This window comes from Leopardus geoffroyi, chromosome A3, assembly GCF_018350155.1.
Source record: "Leopardus geoffroyi isolate Oge1 chromosome A3, O.geoffroyi_Oge1_pat1.0, whole genome shotgun sequence".
NCBI classification, from domain to species: Eukaryota; Metazoa; Chordata; class Mammalia; order Carnivora; family Felidae; genus Leopardus; species Leopardus geoffroyi.
Window position 1 is genome coordinate 118389550 of NC_059336.1, and position 15129 is coordinate 118404678.

General features: G+C 39.5%; 1 protein-coding gene across 3 annotated transcripts in view; it reads right to left on the reverse strand.

The window, feature by feature from the left end:
* Positions 1-550: 550 nt before the first annotated feature.
* ZNF512 (zinc finger protein 512) overlaps positions 551-15129 on the reverse strand; it is a 33989-nt gene continuing 19410 nt past the window's right edge. For 2 of the 3 annotated variants that reach the window (XM_045447335.1, XM_045447336.1), the window contains exons 11-14: positions 8759-8860; positions 7762-7824; positions 6502-6600; positions 551-2539 (exon numbers count right to left, since the gene is read on the reverse strand). In XM_045447335.1, coding sequence (XP_045303291.1) covers positions 2231-2539; positions 6502-6600; positions 7762-7824; positions 8759-8860 — 573 coding nt within the window. In that variant the 3' untranslated portion in view covers positions 551-2230. The remainder of the gene's footprint in view (positions 2540-6501; positions 6601-7761; positions 7825-8758; positions 8861-15129) is intronic. The other variant, XM_045447337.1, reaches the window with a different exon arrangement.

Consider the following 15129-nt stretch of genomic DNA (forward strand, 5'->3'; position numbering starts at 1 on the left):
GCTACATCATTCTTGTTTATGTCTCCTGGTACACCTGGGCAAGAGGATTTTCTCTGTATATACCCAGGAGTAAAACTGTCGAGTCTTAGGGGCGTATTTTCAGCTCTACTAGATACTGCCAAATTGTTTCCAAAGTAATTGTACTAATTTAAATTCCAAACCGTGCATGAGAGTTCACATTCCACACAACCTGGCTATACCTGATACTGTCAAATTTGTTATTCAAATGAATTTTGTTTAAAAAACTTAAAAACTCAATAGTATGATTAGGATACTCCTGCTGAGTGAGACCTGGCCTCAGGAAGGAAAAATTTTAAAAGTGCCTGCGAGGGTCCTGGATGAGACTGGACAAGTTTTCTACACTAATTCACTTTAATCTCAAACAAATTTATTCACTAACCAGCAGACTTCAGGAGCTAAAAAACTACTAAGACGCCGCATTTGGAACTTATTTCAAACCCACTCCCACGTTCAGCTGTTTTCTTGCCCCCATACACTTTGTCAGCAAGGAGTCAAATAGCAGGTTGGAGTCAATGAACTGGAAACATCATTCTAACCGACAGTCATTTATTTCTTTTGTCATTGCCCAACAATCCCCAAGTCTTACTCACCAGAAATTAATATAGCTTCTTCATTTCTCCTCCCTGACAATCCTCATCTACTGAAAGGGTTTTAAGGGTGCAACTGCCAATGAAAATGTAGAGTGGACATACCATGTCCTTCACTTGTTTCACAACTATCTATTTTGGCAGTCTCCAAATCTGGTTTCAATGCTCCCGTTTGAAAGTGGTCTTCACAAAAGCCCACATTTTAAAGCTATGTGGAGCAGCACAAAATACAGAGTTAAAGAGTAGTAACAGCCTTTCAGAATTTGAAAAGGTAGTGTTTATCCATATCAGGGTTAAGGGTCCTTGCTTTTTATGTGGCATATGCCACAAAAATTGGCAAGAATATATAAGACCAATATTTATGGAAAAGGGGAAGAGAATGTGGAAACACAACAACAGAGCTGGTCTAAACAATGTTCCAGAGAAAGCCAGCCTTGAAGAGAAGTAGCCCACTAGACATTAGCAGGTAGGCATGAGGTACAGAAAAGGAATTTTTCTTTCCAACTCCAGATAAATATCTACATCTGGTGACAAAGTCTCAAGATATAAAGAGGTTAGAACTCCACATATAAAAGAGGATAGAGGACAATATTCTCAGAGAATTCCAAGAGACAGAGGTTGGCTAAAGGGAGGAATAGACTTAGCACGGCATAGACTAACAGGTAAGGTCAAGTCCAGGGGAGAAGGAATGTGCACCTTGGCTGCCAGTCTTAGTGGCATTACCAGGAACACTAGGATTCTGTGTCAAAACATCAAGTGCAATGTGGTATTTCTCAATCCATAAAACTGAGGGAGAAAACAAGCTTTAGGAGGGCACTGATCATAGCAACCAATGAGGCCTCAAGCCCCAGGAAAGATGAGGCAGTATTTATTGCTTCTTCTACTTCCTTCTTTCCAATCATTTTAATGTTTGCGACATTTTAATGTTTGGGCTGCTTTTCATGCCTGTGGGTCTAGTCAGTCACTGCTACTTGGGATAAACAAAACATTTCCCAGTAAAACCAGTGTAGCGAGGTTCTAGCTTTTTCATCCTACATCCATTTTCTTACATATTGAGAGAACAAACAGCCTCCATAAAATCTGCTTCCCAAGGAGACAGGATAAGCTTTTTACATGAGTGACAACAGTTCTAGCTTCTAGGATTGTTAAATCACAAATACAAAATGGTAAATCAGTATGGTTTTAAAAAATTAATTTGGAATTGTTTTATAAGCAAGATGATGGAATGACTACTAATCAATGGAGCTTCCAAGAACATTCTATAGCCCAGGAAGGAAAAGGACAACCAAACAGGTTTCTCAGTTTTGTACAGGGCAAGAGGGGCCCACAGTTGGCCTTAAGAGGGAGCTCTTTGGGCAAGATAAGAGAAAAACAAGAGGACTCCAATGAGGAATAGCAGGAAAACCTACCAAAAAGGGGGTGGGGGGGGGGGTCAAAGTGAATAAATAGGGAGAACAGTGAAATTTACACAGGAGGAAGGAGCTGAGAAAGTCACAGCCTTACACAAACAGCTGAGAGAGTGCATTTCTCCTCACTCAGCCCCCGTGACTCAGTCCTCCCAGCACAGGCCCCCGTGACAATGGCATCATGTCCGCTTTCCTAGGAGCTTTCACACTGCCTGCCTATTTCCTTCCTCGTTTATGATTAGTCTTTGGGGCCTTTACTTTCTGGAATTGTGCTGGCACTGGCTCCTGCTCCGGTTCCTTACAGGAGGTCGACACTAGCAATTCCTCGTTACTCCTCCTCTGATCCTTCCCTACTCTAAGACTCAGCTCTGCCTCAGGAAGCTCGATGCCAGGCTGCTGCAGCCTTCGCAGAGACCTTCTGCTCCTGTGCTGCTGCCTCCGCTTTTCTTCTTCTTGCTGCCGCTGCTTTATCTTCATTAGCTTTTCAAAGCTTTTGGTTGTGGTTGGGTTTACAACGAACCAGTCCTACAGAGGCAAAATGGAAAAATCATCCAGTCAATCAATACACAGTAGAGAACATAAAGAATGGGTGTGGGAAGAATCTCTAAAAGGCACGGTTAGGGCAAAACACAGTAAGGAGGAAACAGATAGGGAACCATAGCTTAGAACTCTGTACTTGAAACTGAAGAAATTCATCATGAGCAGTCATTATAAGCATTTATTGTGTAAGACATGATTTAGGGTATTTCAATAAGTGATCCACGAAGTCTGATCACTTAGCATCATCCCACTCATCTATCTCCTTTGTAAAACTCTCATGAGATATAAAGCATTGGGTCATAGGAGATTTTTATTTCATGATAGTATTTGCATGCAGCCAGACCGCCTGGGTGCAAATCTCAACTCTGTTTCTGTCTCTGTGACCATGGGGAAATTACTTAATTTCTCTAAGACTCAGTTTAAAAAATTAAGAGTTAAGGAACATGGACTCCAAATATGAAATATTCTTGCAGAAAAAAAGGAAGGAAGGAAGGAAGGAAGGAAGGAAGGAAGGAAGGAAGGAAGGAAGAAAGAAAGGAAGACTTCAATCTAAATCAAGTGATCTGATCAGTCTTCTAGGTCTAACAACCAGTTTATAGGAAATACTCTGCTAGAGGACCACCACCACAGGAATGTAATCAACAAAATCCAAAATGTGCATATATGACCTTGTTTCTTCAACAAATAAATTTGGGGTGGGGGGAGAAGAAAGGGAAACTTCTAGACCTGCATTGTCCAATGAGATAGTCACTAGCCACATGTGGCTAATGAGCTCTTGAAAAATGACTAATCCAAAATGAGATACGCTTTCTAAATTTTTTTAATGTTTTTATTTTTATTTTTGAGACAGAGAGAGACAGAGCATGAGCAGGGAAGGGGCAGAGAGAGAGGGAGACACAGAATCGGAAGCAGGCTCCAGGCTCTGAGCTGTCAGCACAGAGCCCGACGCGGGGCTCGAACCCACAGACTATGAGATCGTGACCCGAGCCGAAGTCGGACGCTCAACTGACTGAGCCACTCAGGCGCCCTGTTACGCTTTCAATATATAACAAATAGACATGAAATTTCAAAGATTTAGTATGAAAAAATATAAAGTATCTCAATAATTTTTTACTGACTACATGTTCAAAAGATAGTATTTTAGATATACTGGATTAAATAAAATATATTATCAACATTAATATCACCTGTTTTTCTTTATACTTTTGAAATGTGGTTACTAGAAAATTTTAAATTACATACATGACTCACATTACATTTCTATTGAATAGCACTCTAGATTAAAACATACAGTATATGGACCTTTTTTTTTTTTTTTTTTTTTTTTTTGCTCCTGATTTGAACAAGCCAACTCTGAAAAAAAAATTATGAGGCAATCAGGGAAATTTAAATAATTTAAATAATAACTAGGTATATAATGATATGCAAGAATCATTGTTAATTTTTTTTAGGTGTAATGATGGTTGCGGTCATATACTTTTAAAAGTCCCTATATTTTAGACACAGTGAAAGAAGCAGTGACAGTTGACAGGGTATGTGAAATTTGTTCAAAATAAGCCTTTAAGGAGCACCTGGGTGGCACAGTCAGTTAAGTGCCTGACTATTGATTTTGGCTCAGGTCATGATCTCAAGGATGGTGGGATCAAGAGTCAGGCTCTGCTTTAACAGCATGGAGCCTGCTTGGGTTTCTCTCTCCCTCTCGCTCTCCCTGCCCCTCCCCTGCTTGTGTGCACATGCACACACTCTCTCTCAAAATAAACTTAAAAAAAAAAATAAGCCTTTAAGGAACAAGAGAAGTGGTGTGGTTATAAATGAAAACAAGATTGGCCATAAACTTGTTGGCCAATCTGTTAAAGCTATTCATATCTGTTAATGCTATTCATTACACTATTTTGTCGGTTTTCATGTATTTGAAAATTCCTGTTTAAAAAAAAAGTAGTGTAAGAACATGTGAGGCAGAAAGGGAGGAACAGAATAAAAATGTTTTACTACCACATATAATTCATAAACACAGGCACAAATCATTGAACAAATGCCTGGGGAACAAGCCCCAAACTAAGTGAAATTTGTTGGTTCCAACTTTTTAAGAGGAAACTGGAGAAAACTGGTTAACTACATAAAGGCCAGATTTTGTCAGGAGATAATTTTTTTTTTTTTTTAATGTTTATTTATTTATTTTTGAGACAGAGGGAGAGCACGTACACAAGCGGGGAAGAGGCAGAGAGAGAGAGGAGGACACAGAATCCGAAACAGGCTTCAGGCTCTGAGCTGTCAGTGTAGAACCTGACACGGGTCTCAAACTAAGGAACCATGAGATCATGACCTGAGCCAAAATCAACAATCAGGCACTTAACCAACTGAGCCACCCAGGGACCTCGAGATAATTATCTTTTAAGTACTTCCTGAAGCATAAAAAGGTACACTATTATTATAAAAAAAGATAGGACTGCATTCCAGAAGAAATCTCAGACATGGAAAGGGCCTCCCAAAGCTTAAACTGGTAAAACAACAAGAACCACATTTGATGACACTAACTACAGCCCACATTGTTAAAAACTATTAAATGTGAGGGCAGAGAACAGCTGAAGGTGCTTGCTATTTTTCCTTATCGGGCAACAATAGTTTCTGCAGTCAGATATTCCAAGAGAATGCACTCTACTCCTTTAGCTTTTGCAATACGGGTATTTAATTATACAGGAAACAATTTCTCTACTCACCTATATTACTAAAAACTTGCCCTAAGAGAAAAAAAAGACTCAGCTTTCTGAACTTTAAAGCATTTTTAAAAATTTTTCTTTCAAATGTTTATTTTTGAGAGAGAGAGAGAGAGAGCGTGAGCAGGGGAGGGGCAGAGAGAGAGGGAGACACAGAATCTGAAGCAGGCTCCAGGCTCTAAGCTGTCAGCACAGAGCCCGACGCGGGGCCCAAACTCACAGTCTGCGAGATCATGACCTAAGCCGAAGTCGGACACTCAACCAACTGAACCACCCAGGCACCCCTGAACTTTAGAACACTTTTACACAGAATTTATTTTTTAATTGTCAAAATGTACAAACCTTCAGAAAAGTTATAATAGTTCAATGAACCCTAGATTTACCATCGTTAACCTCTCTTTCCTTTCTTCCTTCTTCCATTTGCAATTTATTTTCAGGCATATTTCATCCCTAAAAATTTCAGCATATATCTACCTAAGAACAAGGGCATTCCGCTGCAAAACAATACAATGATCACATTTGGGAACATTAACATTGACTCATTACGATTATTTAATAGAGTCGTATTCCAATGACTCCAGCTATCTCATTAATGTCTTTCATAGTTGTTTCTTTGCGGTATTTTTTTTTTTTTTTTACATTTATTTATTTTTGAGACAGAGAGAGACAGAGCATGAACGGGGGAGGGTCAGAGAGAGAGAGAGAGACACAGAATCTGAAACAGGCTCCAGGCTCTTAGCTGTCAGCACAGAGCCCGATGAGGGGCTCGAACTCACGGACCGTGAAATCATGACCTGAGCCGAAGTCGGTCGCCCAACCGACTAAGCCACCCAGGCGCCCCTCTTTGCGGTATTTTAAACAACCTTAAAAACAGGTTGCTCCACAACATTAATTAGAATACTAGAAAACGGAAGTATGGAGAACGCTAGGAAACAAGAATTGCAAAGGTGTAAACTCAGCCTACTGCCCACATGCCTGATTTAACTGAATTTAAAAGAATCAGAAGAGCTCAAGGATGCTCAGACTTATACTGACTACAAATGCTTTCATAGAAAATATAATTATGCATCTAATTTTACAAAGTATTTTAACTCCAATGTCTCCAGTAACCACTTTCAAGCTACTTTCCTTGGCAGTCCTAGCCCAACACAACACACAAATTCCACCTTTCTTGGGGCACATGTATGGGTTCCAGGGATTACAAAAACATGATGGGAAAAGCAGGGACCTCACCTCGGCATGGACAGAGTTGATGTGATACTTGACACCACTCTCTGACACAAATTCTTTTTGACACAGAAGACACTTGTATTTTCCAGCCACAAAGTTTCCCTGTTTTCAAGAGAGAAAGAAAAGGGAATTACTGGTAAATTCAGGAACACGTACCTGGGCCGTGTGTGGGGATTGTTAGAGATGAAAAGGGGGGATTTTACTTCAGCAAAGGTAAGAAGGAAGAAAATCCAATACAGCAATATACTTGGGAAAACCAGATTTAGGCAGACTATTACCACTAGAAATCTATCCTAATATAGTTCTATACATAATAACCCCACCCCCTCAACACAACCTAAAGTATTCCTACTTTTATTATGTAACAAATCACCCTTTTCTATCTTCCCTAGTTTCTGTCACTTCACTTCCAGATTCTCTTGGTTCCTCTTCCCACATGATCAAACTCCTGAAGTTCACCAGAGGCACCAATGTATAATTCTTCCCACTATAATCCACTGCTCCAAAGAGTGCCTTGCAAATCCAGAATTAGAGGTGTATTGTCCATAATGCCTAGTTTAAGGACTCAGAAACTAAGATCACGATGACAAACTCCTAAGCACTTGTGGCCAGATCTGGGTTGGATGCCTACACTCCCTTGCTGCTTTGAACTGAGATTACTCTCCCCTCCTGAAGCTCTGAGTGTCCATGGTGCTAATTTTGTGTGAGGAGATATTTCTGAATGGAATTAAAAAGTGGCAGCAGTCCCCATGTCTGTGAGTCAGAGGGCACCTGGGTCAACACAGAAAAGATGCAGTGAGGTGAATATCTGTTTGCCTGACACCCAGGGCTAGCGTCTACCTCCCATCCCCAGAGGCTATATAATTCAGGTGGGATTAGAGGATCTTCATCATCCAGATAAGCACATGTAAACTGATTCTAGAAATTTTAAGGCCCAATAAACAGGGCAGGTCCAGGGCAGGACAGGCTCAGGTAGAAAAAGTTACCTCCCTGATATAGACTCAAAACTAATAATAATACTTTTCCTCCAACTTTTTTAACTGATAAGACTTAAGGCTATGTTGGTTTCTTCTATATCTTGGACATATCAGGACATCCCATCCAATACCAGATCAAGAATCTTTAGGACATAAAAAAATAAACAAGCCTCTGAACTTAACAGTAAACAGGGTGACTAGCTGTTCGCCTAAACTGAATTCTCTTCCATGTCAGACTTTTGTTTGAGAGATCACATTAAGATAAAGCATTCAGAAAGTTACAAACCAAGGTACAAGAGCCCAGGTGAGCCTTAAGGCCTGATACACTACTGTAGACAGCCTCACAACCCTGAAAGAGAGAAGAAGAAATAATGTGAAGATTATACCAAACCTCATCGTTCTCTTAGCAATCTGGCCGTTCACACTGACCAACCCTACATTTAGAGGAAGAAGCCCAATAAATTGTACTACAAACCAAACAGAAAAAAATTCACACACAAGCCACAAAAGGAAAAAGGAAAACCATGAAAAGGTATTTTTTTAAAAAAAGAAGGGCTTAAGATATTCCCTTCCCTGATACTTTTTCTCTTTTAGAGAAACAGAAAATTGCATGGTTGGATTTTTTTTTTTTTTTTTTTTTTTTTAATCTGCCTTCTTCAGTATAAATATGTCTCCTGATTCTGGTAGATATCCTCCTTCCCAAAGTACTGCATATACAGCTGTGGTGGATTAAAGAAATAATGGAAATTCTCTGCCACTCTTCCCTGTAAGAAGAGGAGTCTATTCACCCTCCCTTTGAATCTGAGTTAACCCTGTGATTCCTTTGACCAATAGAATGCCATGGAAATATTGCTGAACAAATTCTGAAGCTAGGCCTGAGAGATCTACAGCTTTCATCTGCATGTTCTTGGAACACTCTAAGAAGTCAGTTGCCATGTACCCTGCTGGTAACCCACTACAACCTCATGGACAGAGAGGCCATGTGGAGAGCAAAGCTCCCAGCTCAATTAGCTGCACAGAAGCTATCTTGGACGTTCAGGTCCCATCTGAGCTTGCAGCTGAATACAACCCATGAGTGATCCCAGCTGACGCCATGTTTAGCAGGAGAAGGCTCTCCGAGCCCTGACAGAATTACTGTCTCACAGAATTCTGAACAAATAAAATAACTAATGTTTTAAGCCACTAAGGTTCAGATAACTTTGTCATGAAGGAATCAGTAACTGAGACAGAAGTTTGATAAACTTGATAAACATTTACTGAAAAAATGAATGAGAAAGAACCACCTGGTTAGGGCACTGAATGCGATGATATTTCTTGATATCTGACTTCCATTTGTGTAGTACTTCCTGGCTGAAGGTAGGAAGCCCAGGGCGAGTATATTTTAACTACAAGACAAGAAATATTTTATTGGAGGAATCCAACTTCCAACCAAAATACCCCAAAAGGTTCATACCCAACTCTTTAGGTTATGTAATTCTGGAGTCTGACAAACATATTTTCATGTGCCAAAAATATTGTAGTATGTAAGACCATTTAAATACAAATTTATCTGAAACTGGTAAGTATAACTGCTTTTTAATCTTAGAATAGTTTTGATTTTTAACAGAGGGCAGGAGAGGAGACTTTCAGATATAGCACTTCATCTACAGTTTTAAAAAGCTAGTGACAGCATTTACACAGTTAAAATACTCATTACGAAAAAGACAAAGATACAAATATGTACTGTAAAATATAGGTATGCTCATAAATATGGTACATATATACACATATATATACAACATATGCAACAGAAATATATGTAGATGGGGGAAAAGCTGAAGGCTATACATCAAAATGTTAACAGTAGTCCTTTCTGGGTGGTAGAATTTTGAGTAGCTTTAGCGATTTTTCCCTGCTTATCTGCATTTCTCCTTTTTCTTCAAAGGTGTCATGTTAATTTTTGGTATTTAAAAAATTCAGGGGCACCTGGGTGGCTCAGTCAATTGAGCATCCGACTTCGGCTCAGGTCGTGATCTCGTGGTTTGTGAGTTCGAGCCCCGTATCAGGCTCTGTGCTGACAGCTCATCAGAGCCTGGAGCCTGCTTTGTATTCTGTCTCCCTTCTGTCTCCCTCTGCCCCTCCCCTGCTCATGCTCTGTCTCTCTCTATTTTCTCTCTCAAAAAAAAACATTTAAAAAAAACTCAAACAGGGGCACCTGGGTGGCTCAGTCGGTTGGGCGGCCGACTTCGGCTCAGGTCATGATCTCATGGTCCGTGAGTTCGAGCCCCGCGTCGGGCTCTGTGCTGACAGCTCAGAGCCTGGAGCCTGTTTCAGATTCTGTGTCTCCCTCTCTCTGACCCTCCCCCATTCATGCTCTGTCTCTCTCTGTCTCAAAACTAAATAAACGTTAAAAAAAAAATTTTTTTTTAACTCAAAAAAATTAAGGTTCAACCTAAAACAATGATGTGAGAGAACTTGGGGATGGAACACATGATTTTTACTTATACTGCCCAAGCAAAATTATTCCTCACACTTGCCTTCACATGCTTTGACCCAAGTTAGCCTCTCTCTCTCTTTTCTTTAGATTTATTTATTTATTTATTTATTTATTTATTTAGAGTCCAACGTGGGGCTCGAACTCACAACCCCAAGATCAAGAGTTACATGCTCCACCAATTGAGCCAGCCAGGTGCCCCTAAGTTAGTCTCTTCTTACAACTACTATAGTTTCCAGAAAAGAGACAGCTAGCACCTGTAGAGACAGTTCTTACAAAGTCCACCACAAGTAATAGCTGTATTTCCAGTGAGTAAACAATCCTCCTGCTTGGAAAATAGAAGTATCTGAAAAGAAGCTGATGCTCTTTCTGAGACAGAAAAACAGAACCAAAACCCAGAGGTAAGGGGAAATAAGGAAGGCAGCCTAAAGGAACTCTGCTAAATCTATAAGAGGAATCAGAGCACAGAGCTGGCTTTATTTATAAGCACCCCTCTCTTCTGCAGCTAGGGTATACAGGTCCATCTAAAATCCTTTTATAGTGATAAGAGAATATTTGCATAAACTATTATATTCATATAATAAACTATCATGTTTATGCAGCTATAAAAAAAAGAAATGAGGATAATCTCTAAGAACACATATGGAGTGATTTCCAGGATACACTTTTAAGTGAAATAAAGCAAATTACAAAAGAATATCTATGTGAGAAAGAAAAAGATGTACGAAAATATGCATGTATCTGGTCATCTAGCCCATAAAAATACAGGAAGGACAAAGCAGAAACTGAGTGTGGTGGTCTCTGCAGGGAGGTGGGTGGGGACAGGATGGAAACAAAAGGGTATTCAGAATGGGAAAGCTGGGAAGAGGGCAGTGACCCTTCTATAAGATGACCTTTTGTATGGGGTCTGACTTTTAGAACTATGGTAATGTTTCACATACCCCCCAAGAGAAATGACTAGTTTCAATAAAACAGGATGTAGGGGAACTCAAAATGTAAAGAAAAGTAACACATGAACCTAAGGATTACAAATGAGAAGCATAATGAAGGGAGTGAGGGAGAAAGCCAATCTAAATAACCGTAAAATAATACTTTGAGGGACGCCTGGGTGGCTCAGTCAGTGGAGCATCTGACTTTGGCTCAGGTCGTGATCTCACAGTTCATGTTAGTGTGGAGCCTGCTTGGAATTCTCCTTCTCCCTCTCTCTCTGCCCCTCCCTCACTCTCTCTCTCTCTCCCTCTCTCAAAATAAATAGGTAAGTTAAAAATAAAAATAAAACAGTATTTTGACTATATACTGTAAGGCTGAAGATGAAAAGAACGATATACAAATATTCTTCTACAGCTAATAAACCTGTTTTTACAGGGGTATGGCTTAATAATTGTAAAACTACTTTATGTTATACTAGGACTCAGCAAATTAGTAAATATATTACAAACAGTGAGAGCTAGGTTTTCTTACTGTTAGAGAAAGGAGTTACAAATAAGCACAAAGGAAGGCAAGAATGAAACTTGTGGTGTTGGACTGGAAGTGAAGGTATCATGGCTTTAAATATGTATACAGACAGACATAAAAATGAACACAGAGTGTGTGTTTTCATCTACGAGTAGACATACATATATATCCTAGTTCTAGCCACCAAGAGGGCCCAGAAGCAATGACACCCCAGCAGGAATGAGTACACCCAGCATTCAAATCTTGTTTTTTAAGTATATTCTCCAATAAAAGAAACCAGCATTCTTTAGAGAAATGGTTGATTCCAGGGCGGGGGAAGGGAATACACAAGATGACTCTACAGCACCTTATGTTGTCAAAGAGTACTCAAAAAAATGATAGAAGCATGTCAAAAAGGCACAGGTGCCCACTGCAAAGAGCTCTTGATGGCCAAATCTGGAACAATTTGAGCCAAAAAATGAATAATAATAATAGCACTGGATTATACACCTACAATAAAATATCCATGAGTCCATACTGATATAAATAGATTAAGAGAAAAAAAGGACGTATTTTCTCACAGAATTTCAATTAATAATTTATGGAAGAAGTAATGGAAACACAAACCATCATTAGGCAAACAACCATAATAGTAACTGTTGCAGGCAAGAATCACTGACGGATGCTACAGCAAGTGGGCAGAGGTATGATAAGACACAGGGTAGTTGCACAGTGTCACTATCCGCACAAAATGTTCACTAATTACAAAGAGGAAAACTGTAATTTTGCCTTGGAGAAAACTGGACAATACACCCTAATCAAGTGATCAAAGTTATCACTGGTAAAAAAGACACATCAACATCATATACCTCCTAATATGGTACATTGAGAAAGGCAAACACTGCTTCAGTGGTAATCTTGACAAAAACATATAACTTTCAATCTAATTTTGAGCAAACACTAGACAAATCCATATTAGGGATATTCTACAAAACAACGAGCCTGTTCTCTTCAAAAGTGTCAAGAGCACAAAAGATCAATAAAGCCAGAAGGATGATAACAGATGGGAGGAGACTAAGGAGACACAGTAAAGAGAATTAAATGTGAGATCTTGATGGGATCCTATGTTATTGGTTATGTAAGATGTTGGCATTAGGGGAAGCCAGGTAAAGAGCATACGGGAACTCTGTACTAATTTTGCAATGACTCGGTAAGTCTAAAATTATTTCCAAATAAAAAGATTTTTGAAAAAGGAATATAGGGGCATCTCGGTGGCTCAGTCAGTTAAGCTTCTGACTCTTGATTTCAGCTCAGGTCATGGTCTCACGGTTTGTGAGTTTGAGCCCTGTGTTGGATTCTGTCTCTCCCTCTCTCTGCCCTTGCCCTGCTTATGTGCTCTCTCTCTCAAAATAAATGGAAACATTTAAAAGAAAGGAATATATATTTGTGAAACAAGAAAAAATATTTATTGGTCTCTGCCCTCAGTTCCTGCTAATACTCAGTCTCTGAACCTGGTTCCTGATACAGAGTTCCTAAAACACCTACTAATTTTCTGAGTAATACCAGTATTTGCACAGAGTTCATAAATCCCTTGGAATTTCCTGGGTGATAGGAGTATCTTTTGTTTTGATGAGGTAATACTCTGTGGGCTCCTCGGTGGGCTAGCCACTGGCAAAACCAAGCCTTGATTAGAAGCTTTGAACTTTCAGACACATTCCCCATTCTCTAGAGAGGGAAAGGGGCTAGGGATAGTTAATCAATCATGCCTATGTGATGGAGCCTCTATAAAAATCCCAAAATTATGGGGTTCAGAGAGTATATATATGTGCCAAGAGGGTGATACACCTCCAACTCCACAGGGATAGGAGCTCCTATGCTGGGGACTCTTCTAGACCTCACTCTGTATTTCTTCATCTGGTTGTTCATCTGCAGATTTTATTATATCCTTTATAACAAACCAGTAAACACGTTGCCCTGAGTTCTGTGAGCCATGCTAGCAAATTACCGAAACCAAGGAGGGGAGCATGGGAACCCCAATTTTTAGCCCAGAGAGTCAGAAGTACAGATGACAACCTGGGACTTGTGACTGGCACCTGAAATTGGAACAGTCCTGTGAGACTGAGCCCTTAACTTGTGGACCTGACACTAACTCCAGGTAGATAGTGTCAGGACTGAATTAAATTGTAGGACACGCAGGTGGTGTTAGAAAATTAGTTTGTGTGAGAAAAACCCACACATCTGGTGTCAGAAGTGTTAAGTGTGTAGTAGTATGTGAGTAAAAGAAAACACAAGAGTTTTTCCTAGACCATATTGCTTGTATTTGCATTAAAAAACACTGGAAGGACACACAAGAAACCAGTAAGAATGGTTACCATGGATACAGGCTAGAACAAGGATGGGGTGAGAGTGAGATATCTCAATGTTTATTATCATTTTGACTTCTGAACAAGAATATATTATCTATTCCAATTAAATTTTTAGTTTAAAACAAAACAAAATAATAATAATGCCTATAACCTACACAATGTCAAACTATAAAACTGATGATTTTAGGAGAGTATCTGCTAGATAAGACTAGCAAACCTTATCAATCAGTTAACAAATATTTATGTCTAATTCCCTACCACCGATCAACACAGTGAAAGCAAACGGACTACAATATCATAAGATACATACCACTGTACAAAATTCACATTTAAACTGAATTTAGATAACCACATACTTTAGCCTGTGGCAGGAAAAAAGTAGCAATGAGTCTGAAACAAAAAAGGATGCTCTGACACTCAAGAACAGGATCCAACTCCTTGGACACCAGTAGGACTGATTTTTAGACCAAATAAAAGGTATCCACTTCCACGAATTGACATTTTCTTATAATATATGACATTCCCCTCATGAGTCAAAGCCCTAGGCCAAATCTAAACTATCTTTCTTGATACCATGGAGAGTAATAGGTCCTTAGCTCTAACCTTAATCTTTACTTGTATATCCTCCCAAGCCCTTCCCATGACTACCCCATAGTCATATACTCCTTATCTCCTCTTGGCCAAATATGTTCCTTTGGTCTATGATCTATTTTAAACCAAAGGCTTCTAAGCTAGATTCTGTAACCCTGAGAAGTACACTTGGGGCCATGGAAGGAATGATAAAAGTATCAAGGAGAAGGCCAAGTAGGCAAAGTTTTGGGCTCACTACCCCTAGTTACATAGAGAAACTCCATTTTTAATTTTTTTTTTAATATTTATTTTTGAGAGAGAGAGAGAGAGAGAGAGAGAGAGAGACAGAGCATGAGCAGGGGAGGGGCAGAGAGAGAATGAGACACAGAATCCGAAGCAGCTCCAAGCTCTGAGCTATCAGCAGATAGCCCAACATGGGACTCAAACTCACAAACTGCAAGATCATGACCTTGGCTGAAGTTGGACACTTACCCAGCTGAGCCACCTAGGCACCCCAGTGACTCTATTTTAAGTTATTCTACATATTGGTGTTTTATATAATTTTCATTTGGAAAAAAAGAGTGGGTGGGGAGAGGAGTTCTGTTGCTAGAAAAACAAACTGAAATCATTTATCTAAACTAAATATAAACTACTACATACAAATTAACAAAGTGGAAACAGAGACTAACAAAAAAGACTAATCTGGGAATTCGGATTCCCTCCAGAAGCAGTTCAAAATTAAGAGGGTTCCTTAAGGAATTTCTGAAACAGACGGTCTCTCTAGGACCCATATGAATCCAAACACTGAAGC